Source organism: Poecilia reticulata, chromosome 21, assembly GCF_904066995.2.
Source record: "Poecilia reticulata chromosome 21, P_reticulata-male-v2, whole genome shotgun sequence".
Classification (NCBI taxonomy): Eukaryota; Metazoa; Chordata; class Actinopteri; order Cyprinodontiformes; family Poeciliidae; genus Poecilia; species Poecilia reticulata.
In genome coordinates this window covers 9,150,505-9,167,108 of record NC_088850.1, presented here as the reverse complement: position 1 = coordinate 9,167,108, position 16,604 = coordinate 9,150,505, and the positions used below count along the sequence as shown (strand labels likewise).

At 40.6% G+C, this 16,604-nt stretch overlaps 1 protein-coding gene across 2 annotated transcripts in view; it reads left to right on the top strand.

Annotated features, from left to right (window-relative positions):
• The first annotated feature begins 555 nt into the window (after positions 1-555).
• The window catches only part of LOC103457455 (uncharacterized), a 33,056-nt gene continuing 17,007 nt past the window's right edge, over positions 556-16,604 (top strand). The window contains exons 1-9 of one of the 2 annotated variants that reach the window (XM_081602141.1): positions 4,743-4,963; positions 5,128-5,199; positions 5,489-6,888; positions 7,288-10,603; positions 10,792-10,968; positions 12,288-12,326; positions 13,052-13,170; positions 14,363-14,519; positions 14,724-14,863. In XM_081602141.1, the coding sequence (XP_081458267.1) occupies positions 5,152-5,199; positions 5,489-6,888; positions 7,288-10,603; positions 10,792-10,968; positions 12,288-12,326; positions 13,052-13,170; positions 14,363-14,519; positions 14,724-14,863 (5,396 nt within the window). In that variant the 5' untranslated portion in view covers positions 4,743-4,963; positions 5,128-5,151. Of the gene's footprint in view, positions 788-4,742; positions 4,964-5,127; positions 5,200-5,488; positions 6,889-7,287; positions 10,604-10,791; positions 10,969-12,287; positions 12,327-13,051; positions 13,171-14,362; positions 14,520-14,723; positions 14,864-16,604 lie in introns of those variants that run through there. The other variant, XM_081602142.1, reaches the window with a different exon arrangement.

Here is a 16,604-nt window from a genome sequence, read left to right as displayed (position 1 = left end):
AACATCTTATGTAAAAAAAAAAATTACTAAGTAATAAGGAAGAGACCAGAGATCAGTCAACGGCCAGGTGTGAATATTTTATGGGGTGAAAAAAAGGAGACAGGGTCTTATGTTTCTGCATCTCATCAATAAGGCATGAAAAAAAAGGATAGAAAACAAAGAGCTGCCGTGTATTCGCACAACATAGGCGATGACCAATGCCATTTTGTTTCACAGCATGTGTTGTGTTTCTGCAGACTGACAAAAGGGCTAGCAGAGGGTCACTGAAAAATAAAAGTTTAGCAAGAATTTAGAAAAGCTTGGGTTGTTGCCCTTTTCCCTCCGTTATCACAATGACAGTCTTTCTGAAAAGAAAGAGGCAACGCATAAGGCGTCTTTTGTCTCAGGTACATACCAAAAAAATAAATAAAACTCCAGTGTGTCACTTGTTCACTGGCATGGTGGCAAAACAAACCGCTTTAGCGCACTGCTGCGTCAAGGTATCAGTATGCCCTGGGGCGTGTTACCTGGCCGGGCCAGATTCCTCCGCAGTTACTGTCTCACTCGCTTTGGGGAGAAAATATAATTCTACAATGACATCAGTCTGGCAAAGACATGAGTTGTTTTTTTTCTTTTTTCTATTTTTTTTTTTTTTCCCCCCGACGAAATATTAATAAGGCTCCTCTACTCTGAGTGAGGAGGGACAGTTTACCTCAAAGAGAGGCTTCACTCCCAGGAGGTTCCCCCGCAGCAGGCTGCATCTGACCGGTTTATTCGCTGGACAACCAACAGAGACACTCTAATCATGGTAAGAACTGACTTTCTGTCTGGAGTAAGATGGTTATATAGGAGAGCAAGTCAGAGGGGCTTTCGTGAGCGCTTCGGTCGATAAACTATTTGAGGTCTGAACAATCTAATTTCACTGTAAAGTTTCAGGGCCGCTCGCTTTGTTTGATGGAAATGAGGCTCTTTGTGCAGAATTTCGAGAGCTCATCGCAATTTCCGAGGGCTCCTTAAACCGAATTTAAAAGTGAAAAGGTACATTTTATAGCAACAATATAAATGCAGTCATATGAAGTCGTATGTGTTGGAAACATGTGAATCCAAAAGTGAAATTCAAGTGTAGGAATGATAATATATTTTTTTTAAAAGTGATCAAGACCACTCCCATCTCTACCTGTTGTCGCCGAATTTAACTGAAAGTTAGAAATAAACCCTTATTAAAATGCAAGCTGCCGCTTACATATACTTTATTTTTATAAATGTACCCTACAAGTCACGTAAAACATGAGAAGTTAAGAGTTTAATTCCCCCGACCTCGGGCACGGAAAGACTGACTTGAGCTTCCCGCATGGTGAAACCTGAACAAGCAGAGTTTGAAAAAAACAGAGAAGCTGCATTCTACAGGCTTTGAAAGTCACACAGTCCCTGCGTCATTTCCCGTGGAAAACTTAATTTGGACACTGCCTCCTGTTGCCTTCGCTTGTTCAAATAAATGTCCGAACTTTGAAATATGTTCACATAACACATAATGAACCATAATGCATTCCCCCTTTTCACTTTAAAGCAACCAGTTTCAGAAGTACGCTTATGCTGACTTGTCCAAGTTTGTTTCTGTTTTTTTTATTTTGCTCCATTTGCTACTTAATCTGTATGATCAAGCCTACGAGAGTGGTCTGAACTTGCATTCTTATCTCAGTTTATGGAGCGCTGACATTTATGTGAGGTTTTTACTTGTCTAGGCATGTCATACGTTGAGATTTAATAACATGTCACAGTTTGCCAGCTGAATTGTATCACTGGTAGTACTCGGGCTCCCTTCAGTGGTACTCTGGAAGACATTTTTGTTACCTGCAGTTTTCAATGTTAATATTGATATCACCAGAAATGTTGTCATTTGGCTGCATTGCAACCACAAACATGAAGGTGTTTTATTGGGGGCAAAAAGAATGAAGATTATTTACAAATAAAAAAATTGGAAAATATGACTCGCTGCTTTTATTCTAATAATCCAAATAAATACCACACAACACATTAGCTTCAGAATTAACTTACTTAGTAAATATTGTGCCATTTCTTGTACTCTCAGTAAAAATACAGCATTTCATGAAGGTCTCAGAGGTCTATTGAACTAAACTAGAGACTATAATGCGTCATGAACGTGAACACTAAGAAGCATAACAGACAGGCCAGGGAAAAAGTTGTGAAGAAATTTATACCACAGTATGACTGAAGTCTATTAATTCATTTTCATGATGAAAAACTGGAGCTAAACCCCCAAAAGAAAAGCTGTGACTGCAACTGAATATGAATATGAATACCGTTTGGATTTTTATTTGTAAAAATTACAATAATAATGCATTATGGATACAACATATTATTCCCCGTTCATTTCACTATACACTACTGTGTATTGTCTATCATATATAATTCCAATAAGGCACTAAAATTACTGAAGTATGTGGTTGTACCATAAAAAAAATCTGAAAAAACTTAAATAGATATGAATATTTTTGCAAGGCACTGTATGAGTTTAAGGTTGTATAAGACTGATTTACTAAATTAGATTTTGAAATATCAAAAACAGCTATGTATTTAAGAGGCCCAAATGTAATATGGCCAAAGGTGAGGTTAAATAGAGGTTCCCTGTTCTGCTGACAGACATTTGCATATTGTTCAGTTGGATGCAAAATGAAGCACATACACCTTGGACTATCCAATCTTACTCTGAGTCTGACAACAAAACATTTATTAATAATAATTAAAAAAAAAGGTTTTATGTGTTCACAAGAAAACCGAGCAAACTCAATAAGCTTAAGAATGATTTCAAAGCCTCCTGTCGAAACCAAAGAAACTATGAAGGACGCAGCAACACAGTTTTGCAAAACCACGCTCCAGTCCATGCAGTTCTCCATATCCAGTTACATCCCGTTTATATTTCCGTTTTCAGTTGTTCCTGTCAGTTAAGTTACCTTGTATGAATGCGTACTGGAAGAATTTGACCAGTGTTGGTGCACAACAACTCTTGATGTCAACTCTTTAAATTGGGTTCACAAAGCATCAGTCAGTTGCACTAATTCATTAATGGACTGGCTTACTTGCTTTTCATTCTGCTGCTGCAGCACAAAGCACAGAACAGACCGTACAGTGGGGTTTCTCAACCAGAACAATAAACAACCTGCAAACGACACTAATGCAAATGATATGATCTGATGCAGACCAGACTGTTTCTCTGCTTCCGTGCGTCATCACATTCGGTTTGAATGTTGAAGTACGAACAAAAACATTAACATATTTAGCCTCTGTAATTGCTTTGTAGTTAGAAAATTTGCATGCGGCTCAGAGCTGATTTAGACGTGAGGTTTTAGTCTGTAGAAATCAGTTTGGGGAGGGCTGTGTCTACTGTAGCTATATTCCTGAATTGATTTCTTCTCAAAGCTGAGAGGTGGCACTTCATAAGACTATCTGTCTTCACGTGAATTTGTTAAAACACGAGGGCTGATGTTTAGTTTCCGTACAGAAAAGTGTCTGATTTGACTCAAACACTGGTGGCTCAGGTACATACTCGGGATGATCCTTATTTTTTTAATAATGCTTATTTGATCGTGAGTTTGGCTCAATAAAACATAATAGCTTTGCCATACCATGCAATTAGTAATCAATTAGTCATGTACGCATAATGTGCCTGTCACAAAAGCAGGATCTGAAACTAAGGTTGCATTTAGAGAAAAACAATGTTGTTTTTGTTTTTTTACAAAAGCTTCTACTTCTACTTTGTAGAGCAATGAAAGAGCTGTTTATTAGTGGTTTTGGCAATTTGGTACAGATTATATCTTTCACACAGCCAATATAACATCACATTGCTCCAATGGTTGTGAGTACAACATGCTGTGTTGTCAACCATAGTTAGCCAGGTCGCTAACTGTGTCAATTAACGAATCTCGCTGGTTCTCTAATTTTGAGAACATGGTTAACTTATTTTTAAGTCATGTCCAGATCCAAATGACTTCAGTGGAAAAATGGAACGAAGCCTCGACTCTTCTTCAATCACTGTCATCCTTTTCAGTTTTCTCAATTGCACTTTTATTTTGAAACGTTTATCATGAAGTAAAAATCAAATAGCGTGCACAGATCCTGTTTTTGGTTATTGGTGGTTATTAGCTCTATATCAGATGTGGAAATAAGATCACATTTACCTAAAAATGAGCAGCAGCCTGCCAGCATTTCTTAAAACAAACAGTAAAGAGAGCCCGAGTTCTACCAATGATTGATGTACTAAATACTAGCTTAACTAAATGTTAATAACAAAGCTTTTATGCTATAGTACGATTTAGAACAATTAGGATGCAAATGTTATACAAATTTGTATGAGAAACTGCAAGATGCTGTTTAAATTAAATGTATTTGTTTTATTTTTGTGTGTTTTGTGAGTCAAAGTATTCTCTTCGACAATACTTCTAAAAACAGGAAAAACGTGTAAGAGAAATTGATAGGACTACATAGTAATAATCTGCCTAGAATTAGCTATAAACACAATAAGAATAAGATTAAAACTAGAGAAAAAGACTACTTGAAAGTATCTGAAGACTGATTAGCCGTTTAATTGAATTAAAAGTAAAACTAAAAGTTGTCCATCAACCACACTTACAAAGAACTCCAAAATGAAAACGCAACTGGGCGGCTGACGTGGAAATATTATTTGATGACTCACTCCTAAATAACTGCTATGTATAAAAATTACGGAGGAGCATTTGAATGCATCATTTGGAGCACCGGGCTACGCGCTGGCGCTCCGGCGGAGGGGGGGCAGAACTTTTTAACAACACGCGTTGACACAGAGCTCAAATAGTTTGGGGATGCTCGACTGGAGACAAACAGGAGTAACGCAAGATGTTCACCAGTTACCCTTTAGTGGAGCCTCTATTCTGGACTGTCTAACAACTGTTTGCATTAAAGAAAGAAAAGTTTTCTTCACGAATTAAGGGTGAGTTTAGCGTGTATTGACATTCTGGACTTCTTCATATTTTAGAAAGTCAGGTATGAGCTCTCACTTTGATGAGGCGTTTTGCCTTTTTTTTTCTAAGTCTGCTCTTTCGTATTGCTTTTCATTATGGTGGAATGATTTTGTGTTTGTCTTATGCTCTGTAGGAGTTTTTGTTCAAAACCAAAATCATGTTTACATCCTACATAAAGACTCTCAATGATATGGTATTTTCTACGGTAAGCGTACAGGTTCATGCACCACTGCATGTCTTTGCATTGCTAAGAGATGCATGGCTGCAGTAAACATGTCTCTGAATAACACATATTTGTCTTTAAACACCAAGGCTTGCACTCTTACTTTGGTGATAGACAGTTTTGCATGTGCTCAGTTACATGCAATTATTAGGTTTATTTTTTAAATGTATTTCTATTTTTTAAGTTGCATCAACAGTTGCAACATTTTTGATATATTTGTAGACAGATATTTTAGTAAGTCCCTTTTCCTTTGGTCTGCTTTTCGCTATAGTCTGAGAGCCCCGAGGAGCAGCCGAGTACTGGAGTCTTGGGCCGTATTGGCAGCTGGCTGTCTCCATGGAGGGGGAATTCTCCAAAGTGCTCGGATGGAAATGACTTCTCAGCCTCTGGTCTCACGCAGAGAAGAGACGGTGATCGCGAGAGTGAGGACTCTGTGAAAATCCGAGCAGAGGAGCGACAGTGGCAGGAGAGGGATACTAGTTCACTTGGCCTCTTTAAAGAGGTTTTCCCTTGTGAAGAGCGGGACGCCACGCAGTCTGCCCACAGAGACAACTCAGTTGTGTGCAGCGCTGAGACAGGAGAGGGCGGTGCACAGGAGGGGGAGCTTGGAGAGAGGTGGAAGCAGAGAACAGGGCAGGGCAAGGAGACAGGGGAGAACAGTAGTGCTCCTTCAGCAAGTGGGAATCCTGAGAGGAATGTCAGTCATCTGACGCATCCCTCGTCTTCGTCTAAACAGGGAGTGGCGTGGGACTTTGGCCAGGCCCACACCCAGCCACACGCACTGAGAAAAGCACAGGCTGAGACAGGTAGGAAGCTCCATGTGTACCTGGAGGAGACTAGCGTGATTCAGTGTGGCCAGAACGTCCACGAGGGAGAGGAAGTTGTTTGCAAAACTGTTAAAAAGAGCTTGCAGATACTTCGGAAGTCAAAGTCATCACAGAGTTTTGATTTAGCAGCCAGCTCAACAAATGCTGAGAAAAATGTGAGGCCGGCTGCAGGGGAACAAAGTTATTACAGTGTTTTAGGGGGAGTGTCGCTCAAAACACACAAAAACTCGTGGTTAAGGACTGAGGCTGAGCAAACAGAGGCAGACGACATGGGGCGTAAAAACTCTAGCAAGAGGAGGGTCAGGAAAAATTCTCAAGGAGATGGAATCAAAAGCCCCACAGCAAAAAGCCCCACAGACAAAAACCCCAGAAACACTCAATCCACAGATGGATCCCCTCCCGCAGGTCACTCTGCAGACAGTCTGCAGGGCAAAAGTCCAAGCACTCAGCTGAAAGAAGCATCTACAGACTCCTCCTCCAAGCCAGCCCCCTCCTTACAGGTCTCACCTGAAGGAGGAGAAAGTGAGTTCTCCTCCTCGGATATGGTCAAGCAGTTGGACCAGTTCCAGAACTCAATCTCAGCCTCTGCAGCCAGCCAGGCAGGCAAGGTGGAAGAGGGAGCGGACATGGACGAGGACGAGAGTCTCTACAAAGTGCAGAGGAAGACCGAGACACCAGAGTCCAAACGCAGGAGTATTAAGGTTTCCAAAACTGAAGTTAAGCTTTTTTCAAAAAATGTTCCTCTTAAACCAAAACAAAGCACTACAGCAAATCAGCAGGATTTCAGCAATACGTTAAAGGAGATCGCAGAAGAAGAAAAGCCCAAAACAGAGACTGACGCAAGGTAAGTCAAAACATTTAAGTAACTAAAAGTTGTACAGTCCACATACAATGCCAGTTGGTTGGAAGGGGAAGGGTTAACTATTATTCAGACTGACTTGCATACTTTTCTTAAATGTCACTTCGCAGACGTTTACAGAGCAGGGTGGAATTGATTCAGGTATATCCACAGAGAAACAAGGTGTGAGTCATAATACAAAGTTCAGGCCTGAGCTTTAGGATCGGACTTGTAAAAGTGTAGCTGAGATCTAAATTGAGGTCAGATAAATCTTTGGATGATTAGGAAATTCCCTCGAGATTAAATTGTTACTTGTTTATGGAAAGTATGTGGTTTTAAGTAAAGTTATCTTTAAGTGCTGCTTTATTTTAAATATTTCAAATGTTTCCCTTTTGTTTTGCGCAGTGCCCCTGGTCCAAAGACGGTTGCTCAAGAGCCGAAACCTGTTGCTGGTCGGATTGCAGATAAAATCAGCCTGTTTGAGCCGAAAAAACAAGATGGGAGTGTCAACAAGACTTACCAGACCCCAAGAAGTGCTGATGTCTCCCCAACCAGATCTGTCTCAGACAGGCTTAAAATGGACTTCCTTCTACCTGAGCAGAGGTCAAAATCTGAAGAACGGTACGGCAGCTCCAGGTCAGCTGACAGTGAGAAACCAATGACCATCAAGGAGCGAATGAGAAAATTTGCAGAACCATCGAAGCCTCAAGTAAAACCAGCACCGACTCAAATGGCACCTGTTAAAGAAATGTCTGTAAAATCTCACGCCTCTGTGACGGTTCCAGTATCAAAGTCGTCAGAACTTGACGTTCAAGATAAACTCGATACCAAAGAGCCGATGCAAAGTAAAGCAAAGTCAGAGATAACGTCAAGTCAAAATGGACAGGATATTTCTGCTGCAGGGGTACCGATGCCCCCTCAAGAACTGCAAGAAATAGACTCTAAAGGTAGTGAAACAGAAGCAAAGGATGTACATCAAGCCACACATTCAAGCACTATTGAAAAAGATGATCTAGGAGATTCTGCAGAGACTACCAAAAACATAACACCAGAGCACAAAAGCCCAAGCAGAACAAGCTCCCGGTCTAAACGAAGGAAAAATAAAGAAGCGGCTAGTCCCGTCAGCCCAAATGCACAAACACAACCAAAGGGCTCTGATGTAAAACAAGAGGAGGTGGGAAATACAGAGGAGATGTCCTCTACCCCCAAAAAACTTCCAAAATTTATGTCATCTCAAAAATTCCCCGGAGGCACTTCAGGAACACAGACTCTGACAGAAAATGAACAGGAGGAGTTCAGAAATGAATCAAAGGAGGCTGCTGAATCACCTGTCAACAGAGATGAACCTGATACTGCTAGCTGCAGCACTGAAACAAAAGGGACTATTGACAGGAAGGCCAAAATTGAACCCAAACAGGAGGAAAAATCAGAAGAACAGAGCCTTACAGTTACACAAGACAGACAAAACTCCTCAGAGGACAAGAGTCAAATTTCTACCACCTCTCTGTCAACACCTCCTTCAGCTAAACAGGATTTTGAGACGCCACCTGCAGCAAATCAGGAGTTATCTGCCGAGCAACCTAAATTAGATAAAGAATTAGCAATGCAGCTCGACTCAACAAGTAAACAGGAAGAAGGAAGAGCAGCTAAAGAAGAAGCAGAACAAACCCAATTTCCTCTGTGCACAGACACAGCACTAATATATCAGGCTGAGGTTGAACATGTGGAGAAATTAGGAGTAATTAACAGTGGAAATCTACATCATACTGAAGAGAGAGACACAGAAAACACCCAGCAGCTTCTGCCTGCACACAAAACCTCTGCAAAGGGGGATATTTCAGACAGTGGGCAAAGTATCTTAGGAAAGGAGCAGAGTTCTGAAAAATCCAAACAACCGCAAACAACCTGTCAAATGTCAGACAATACCATCGGATCATCAGCCCTCCACGACGATACACAAAAACCCAGCGAGGCGATGACTGTACCTCCAGAGAAAGCTGCTATTTGTACAATCACCCAGACTAATGAGGCTGTGAGTGCAACAGAGAGTGATAAAGAGCCACAGAAGGCAGAGCTGGCCACAAACGTGCCTCCTGAGTCACAAACAAAACTCTCAGAAAGCTCTGGAATACAAAGCGAGCTGGTGGCAGGAGAAGCCAAGCCCGATTCTGTATCTGTGGAAAAATCTGAGAATCCACTTGATGACTCATGTACACATGGAGCTAATGATGCCGAGCTGTCCGAGTCAGAGCCTATTACCAAAGCAGCCACGCCAGATGAGGGAGTGAGTGCAAAAGGCACTAATGGCACTCTCTTGGTGGCACCTGCTCAGGTTGATGTGACGCACAAGGAAAAGACAGATTCAACTGCTAAAAAATCATTTAGTATTTCTGACTCTCAGTCTGCACTAGGCAGAGGGCTCGGGGAAGATGTCAGGGAAAAAGAAACCATGGTGCCATCCGTGCAAGAAAACTTGACAGAATTCAAGAAGCCCACTCTTACTCACACAAGCACGGAAAGCAGTATTGATGTCTGTTCACTCAAAGATGCAGAGAAAATAACTCAGAGCCCCACTGATAGCATCACGTTTCACTTGACAGGTAATAAAACAGAAAATGCAGCGGAGAAAAATATCACTCTCCCAGCAAACAAACTTTCGCCTGTTGCTAATGGTGATTTGTCCTCGCATTCACAACTCGGCAAAGTCGTGAAGGAGCCAGCGAAAGACACGTTGAGTCACACTCCAAAAGCTCCTCTCCCCCCAGAGGTTAATAAGCTGATCCCAGACCCAGTTCACCATTCATCCATGAGGAAACTGAATTTGCCAAGGGAGCTCAAGAAAGATAATTCCTTCCAACAGCAAGAGACACCATCCAGCTGGCTAGACGTAGATGTTCCCAAGCACAAGCTCAAAGTCCCAGAGGCAAAGCTGACCTCCTCTGGAAGTGAGAGCAACCTGTTGGACACTTCTGGTGAGCTGGATGATGATGGTTTTGTTGAAAAAATTAAGAAGCTCTGCGCCCCTTTCTCCCTCCCACCTCGTAAGCACAACCACCTTCGGACCCCCCAGCCTCCCTTTGCGATGCCGGCCATTAGGGAAGACCGCTTCGAGAAGTCATTCGACCCTGAGGAATTCACATTTGGCTTGAGGAAGAAGACTCAGCTCACGTTAGAAACAACTCCAAGCCTTTTAGCCAAGCTCCAGAGCGCAGACACAAAATCTGGCCTGATACCCGCCAGGGCGAGTTTTGCTGACAGGAGCCTGCTGCTTGGTGGCCTCAGGGACAAAGATGCTGGTAAGGGCGAGGCAGAAGGAAAGGAAGAAAAAGATCAAATAAAAGTTACGTCTCGCTTGGAGAGGAGCTCTGTTCTCAGCAGTCTCACCTCCTCTCTCTCAAGAGGCAAGCGGAATGGAGCTCAGTCTCAGGCTGAAGGCACCGGCTCAGACGGCGTGTTGCCTAGCGAACCCCCCAAGCTCAGTCCTCTAACTTCACCCCAGCCGGCCCCTCCAAGCCTGAGAGACTCAACTCCAGTCAAACAAACAGTAGCCAAGCAGAATGAAGAGGAAACCCGGGCTGCAGAGACTGTGGTCTGTGACTCAAGTCCTCCACTTCCTGCTTTTAACGACATCAAGCTGCCTGACTATTTAGAGAAGTACCTCCCACAGGATCAAGCAAAAGCAGTGCCGGGAGTACTAGGACTGGACCAAGTCAAACCGGAGGTTAGTTTCAGTCTGAATTAAAATTATTCTAATGCCACTGTTGTCGAAGCTAAACTAAAATAGTGACGCAACGGCACAAGCTGAAACAGGAAAGTTCAGTGCATCGTGTGAACAGAAAGTCATCTGTGAACATGTGAATGAGCAGTGAGACAAAGAATCAACCAAACGCATATCATTTTATCTCTTAGCTAACAGGGAAAATGGCATCTCTGCTTTCTGGAGGAAAGGCAGAGGAAGTCACGAAACCAGGTCTGGTGCTTCCTGACTCTGCAGCTCCAAGTTTTCCTGGGATTCCTCCAACTGCACACCCTCATCATCTTTCCAAAGAGCCTTTGTCCCAACCACACGAGGCAATCAGAAATACCGTAAGTACATCACAAGCATGCTGCTGCAGGATGCTGTGCTGTGTTGTGTTGTGCAACAGATTCGTTCTCTACAGTTAGAAGTATCAGGTTTCAGTTGTTGGCATAGTGAGCTAGATACTGTTTTTACTGCAATTCCCATAAAGCTGCTGCTCCTATGGCTTTTATGGGGGGAAAAAAAACAAAAACATTGTATGTGTTATTTGTAGGAGAGCTTTTACTTCTATTCTTTTACTGTGTCTTGTATCACTTTCTCCTGTATCCCATTTGTTTTTGTAAATAAAGGATCTTTTCTTCAACTAATGAGGATTTTGGTAATCCTTTAAGGCTGAAACCGCTTTTACTACACATACAGCAGAAGTTTCTTTATGGTTACTAGTGTAAATCTTCAGTAAAAACCTATAGGTAAGTCAATAAAGCAAAGCAAAGTATTTTAAACCTATTTCAGCAATTTTTATAAGAGATTGATCAATCTCCAGGTCTGTCATGGCAGGGCAATTCCAATATTTTTTTTAAGGGCTATAAAATATCCAAACTCATTTGAGTGAACTTTGACAACTAATAAAGTATACAAGCACTGATCCTGAAATGACGAAAACTTAACAGAAGTTTATCCCCATTTTTGCCCCAATGCATCTATCCCCATCCTTTATCTGAATTTTCAGTTAAATGCATCAGAGAACCTGCTGTTTGTTGAGGTATAACGTCATATCTATAAAATTTGGGTTATTAGATTTCAGATTCCCAGCCAATTAGAAAGACGAGAACTTTAGCTATGCTTGTCTGGAGTTTATTTTTGGATTAGATTCTAGGTTTTCTCCTGGAAAGAACAATATAATTTTGTTGTAATTACACATGAATCCATGCAAAATGTTATGTTCACGATGACAGAGGCTTGTCGTGGGTAATTGTCGAATCACACATTTTTCCACAGCCAAACGCTTAGGCATGTTTGTGCATTTGTTTGCTCATCTGAGCGGTGGGTTATTATAGAATTATGGTCCACAAAGTTATTCAGTCTGGTCTTGTTGGTTGGAATTTCACATTTCTAAAGCATTCCTGTAGCATTCATAGCATGCATTACTCAGTTTTTTTGTTTTTTTTTTGGCAAATTTGCCCAGAATTGTGCTGTTTCAGTAAGAAATCAGAGCTGTGTACTCACAAAATACTATAAATAACCTGTAAAGGTCAGGTTAATCTGCAGGCACAGAGCAGCTGCACAAGGTTACATTAATTAGCAGGCTTTGCATTTTTCAGATGTTTGCCGTGCTTCGTGGTTTTTCTCACAATTCTAATTATTTGCTTTTGCTTTTGTGTTTCAGAAAAGAACTATCAAGGGATTTCACATACGCCCTGGAAAGGTACAGTAGGCAAAACCTTTGCCCACAGACGATAGAAACAAGATGGAGATAGGAATCTCAATAGACAGCGCTTTGTTTTTGGGGGAAACATCTGTTCTTCATATAGTGTTCTTGGGGGTAAAAAAAAAGGCACATTAAAAAAATCTTGTGCAAATGTTCGGCTGGGTATGATTAGCATTATGAAATGTTCTGCTGCTAACAGTGCATGAGTGTAGGATCTTCATTAGTGTATAACTTCATAATAGCTGTTGCAGCTAAGCCTGTTATTCCCCTGGTGCTCAGCATACTTACTTAGTCTCTTGCCTTCTGTTTCTGTTGTGCTGAGGATCCACTGACTTCAAATAGAGCTTTGCTAGAGTTGTTTATAAGATCTCTGGAAGCAAGCATTAAGAGAAAAAAGCCAATTTATTCCCAAGAGAGAGCATTTTTGTGGTTCAATTCTTTGCTTTTGACTATTTTTAACATTCTGTTGGACCAGCACAAACATGTAAATGACTTCCTTTAAAGTGACTCAAAACATTAACAGCGTGCCCTACTTGCATGCCTGTATGGGCTTTTTTAGCCTGAGTAAACATCGGAATCCGTCTGCTAATACGCTTTCAATAAATCCTGTTTTACTATGAAGCGTTTAACGAGGGATGCCCCCCCCCCCCCCAATTATTTTTCCGGCATGCTTAATGTGATGGAATGTTTTATTTTGCCCTCTGTGTCTCCCTCCAATGTAGATGGTGTTGTTTGAAAACGCTCAGTTTAGTGGCCAAGCGCACGAGATTTACAGGGACGTGGCCGATGCTTCTTCTCTGGAGCTCTCGCCTCTCATGTCTGTAAAGGTCGTGAGGGGATGGTAAGTGTGTTATAAAATAAATAGCTTCAGCTGAAAATGGGCCGTGAGACGTAGTTCTAATTAATGTAAAGTGACTTTGTGAGGGTGAAGTTAGGGCGTCTCAGAGGACTAATTGTGTGAAATATCAGAAGTTGGATTTCATCGTCGGTAACTGCACTCTTTTTTTTTTAAGATCTTATCAAATGAATTTTCTGGTTATTTCGTGTATGCACAGTATATCTCTATTGCCTGTGGCAGTTTCAGTCTCCTAAATAGTGGATTAAGCCAACATTTTTCACATGAATGCAGTAACTCTTCTTAGCAGAATTATTGGTGTCGCTGACTTACTTGCAATGCATGCTCTTTTGTGTTTCCCATGTTGAACAGTGGCAAGGAGAAGTTGGCCCAAGTGTCTCATATTTGTAGTCTGGGAAATACGAAGTTTTGGATTTTTAATTGCAAGTTTCTAGACAATATGATCTATTTAAGACATAAAACAGAAATTATCATCGGAGTTGTGTTCCTGTTAATTTTATTAAATGTTGCAGCACAATCTTGGGGGTGTAAAAAAAAAAAAAAGGCACATTAAAAAGTCTTGTGCAAATGTTCAGCTGGGGTATGATTAGCATACCATACTAACCGTGCTGCAAAAACAGGGGCTCTTACAACAATTTGTGAATCCATTTTACTATTTGGATAGTTTCTGCATCCTTGAACAACAAGTGAATATATTTGTAGATGCAAATGAACTGTTTTTGCTCCCGTTAAATAAATGCAGAAAACAGAACGCATATTAAAAAGAATCAGATGTGACTGTCTGCAGGCGCACTGAGCCAAACTGATTCAACATTCTCTCGTCTTACACAAATACGAATAATTCAAGCAATCTTATTAAACTATTTACAGAAGGGAAGGCTATCTTCATTCTCTGTCATTTGTTGATTTTACACTTCATCTTGTAAAAGGATTAATCAGGGAAATTATTATGCATTTTCTAGTGAGGTTTAGAGATGCTAAGCTAAGCTAATTAGCCACTATAAGGCTTCCACTTTTTATATTTGCACAAACGATATGAGACTGAGCGTCCAGTGAATATTAAGAGTATTTCTCTGTTTTTTTAACTAGTTAAAGCCTTTCATATCCTACCTTTATTATTCCTTAAGTTGAGTTTTCTGTGTTTATTGTGTGAAAACAAACTGTTTTCATATTACAGCTGGATCCTCTACGAGAAGCCTGACTTTCAGGGACGCACCATCGCCTTGGAAGAAGGTGAAACAGATTTAGATTTAGAAAATTTGTGGGCAGAGCCACAAACTGAACCACAGAAGGGCCCACCGATTGCCATAGGCTCAATTCGACTTGCTGTCAGGGTGAGTGCACTCATTAACTTAACTTCATTTTCATCTCATATTGCCTTTAATAACTCATGTGACATTCAGGTCGTATTTCAGAGCAGAGAAGTAAATGAGTTAATCGCTGAATTGCTTTCACTGGGAGGATTTATTGAAGATTTAGCATTGACTGCTCCGGGTGATTGACATGTTTGATTTTTTTTCCCTTTTCTCTCTCTGTAGGATTATAGCATCCCTCACATTGATTTGTTTACCGAGCCAGAGGGCCGGGGCAGAGTGACACCGTACCATGATGATGTGATAGAAACTGGCTCATTTGGTATCCCACTGAGCACCGCTTCCATCCAAGTCCACTCTGGAGTGTGAGTGTTGCCTTTTTTATAGCATCTGGTTTCATTTAGAGCTCTACATTTTGTATTAGATCTTCTTTGAGAGTTTCTTTTTGTAGGAATAATTTTCAAGTAATCTGAGTTGACAATAAAAGGTGATTTTCAAAGTTAGGAACTTTGTGACATGGTTGCTTACTAAAGGTTTTTCTGAAAATGAGCAGAGCACTTCAAAAGCCACAACAATAATCTGGGGATTAATGCTGCATCCAGTCAACAGTACTACGACTGGTTTCAAAACACAAGTGGAAATAAATGTTTTTGCTACATTTTATACAGATGGCAGCCATATTGAATATGACCTCGATGTCAGGCAGGCACATTCAATTATCCAGTTCAGAATTCTGATTTCATTGGGTTAGATTTTTTTCCTCTTCGAACTTTCAACTTCTCTATGCAAATCAGTTGCATCTAAATGCCGAGATGCATCTGCTCCCTGTAAATTAAATTTCTGAAGTCTTTGGAGGAATAATCAGCTTACTATATCGTGCAGAGAAATTTTGATTTGGTAAAATGTTTGCTTTTTTTTCTCAAAAAGTTTGAGCATAAGAGTGTTTGCAGCTAATAAAACATGCCCTTGTCTGACAAATCAAATGACTCCAGTTAAAGCCCTAGTAGCTTTGAGCAAATTCCAGATTACCATTTGTAGTGTTAAGAGAGATGGGTTTTGTGGTGACATGTCTCCTAAACACTTGGACAGCATCCAGTGATTGTTACAAAGACTTGTTAATCTTAAAATGCCCTTTGTTTGCAGCAGTTCTCTAACTTGAGCTTCAAATGTTTTGTTTTTTTTGTCTCATCCTTTACCGGCTTTTTCTTTGTATGTGGGTTCAAAACAAACAACTGATCTTCACTCAGTCTTGTTTGTTTTAAGCGTTTTAGTTGTTGCATTGACTGTAGATTTGAACAAGTTTCAGCAAGTATGTATTATCCTCCCATTTCCAGATTTAAGACCACACATCTATCCTACTTTGTGTTTCCCGAGCTTCCTTAGTTTGCACTGTGTACTACTTACATCATTTTGTGCATGTGTTTAATTATTTATACCTTAAGTAGGAATTTTTAAAGCCCAAGAAATTATGTTATCCTGTTTCTATTGTTTAGCCTGGACAGTAAACACGCAAAAAAATTGAAAATACATAAATAAATTATAATCTCTAGTTTTCTAATTGGCAGCTGGAACACAGGGGAACTGGGTGTGACATTAGTCCCTGACCTGAAGTTAATGGCTCAGATTAAAATATTTATGGTATAGAAAGCCATGGGAATGAATGAAGTTGGAAAAACTGATGTATAATCTGCAACCACAGAGGGTACACGTATTGTGTATTTTTTCTCCAAATATGGTCAAAATGTAGAAATTCAAAGAACGTCTTGAGCTTTAGCGAAACGCCTGTCACTTTCGTATTCGGCTTATCTCCCTTTCCCAGCAAACCTGTTGAGAATCTGCTGTGAACAACACTTAGGTAAAAAGCTGCCTGTTAGTATGAGCAATTAGTGCTGAGTTATACTACCGAGAAAATACCCCGAGGCTCCAAAAGACAAAAGAAAATGTAGTTAGACCCATATGTGTCACTCCTATTTGCCATCACTTATGTTGCTTTTTATATCGACTGGCATTCTCATCAGAGGTTCTCTGATGAGTAGAAATCTTTTAAAATAAAATAAATTGAGTGATTATAATCATTACCTTCTTCGTTTATGTTTTGTTTGTTCT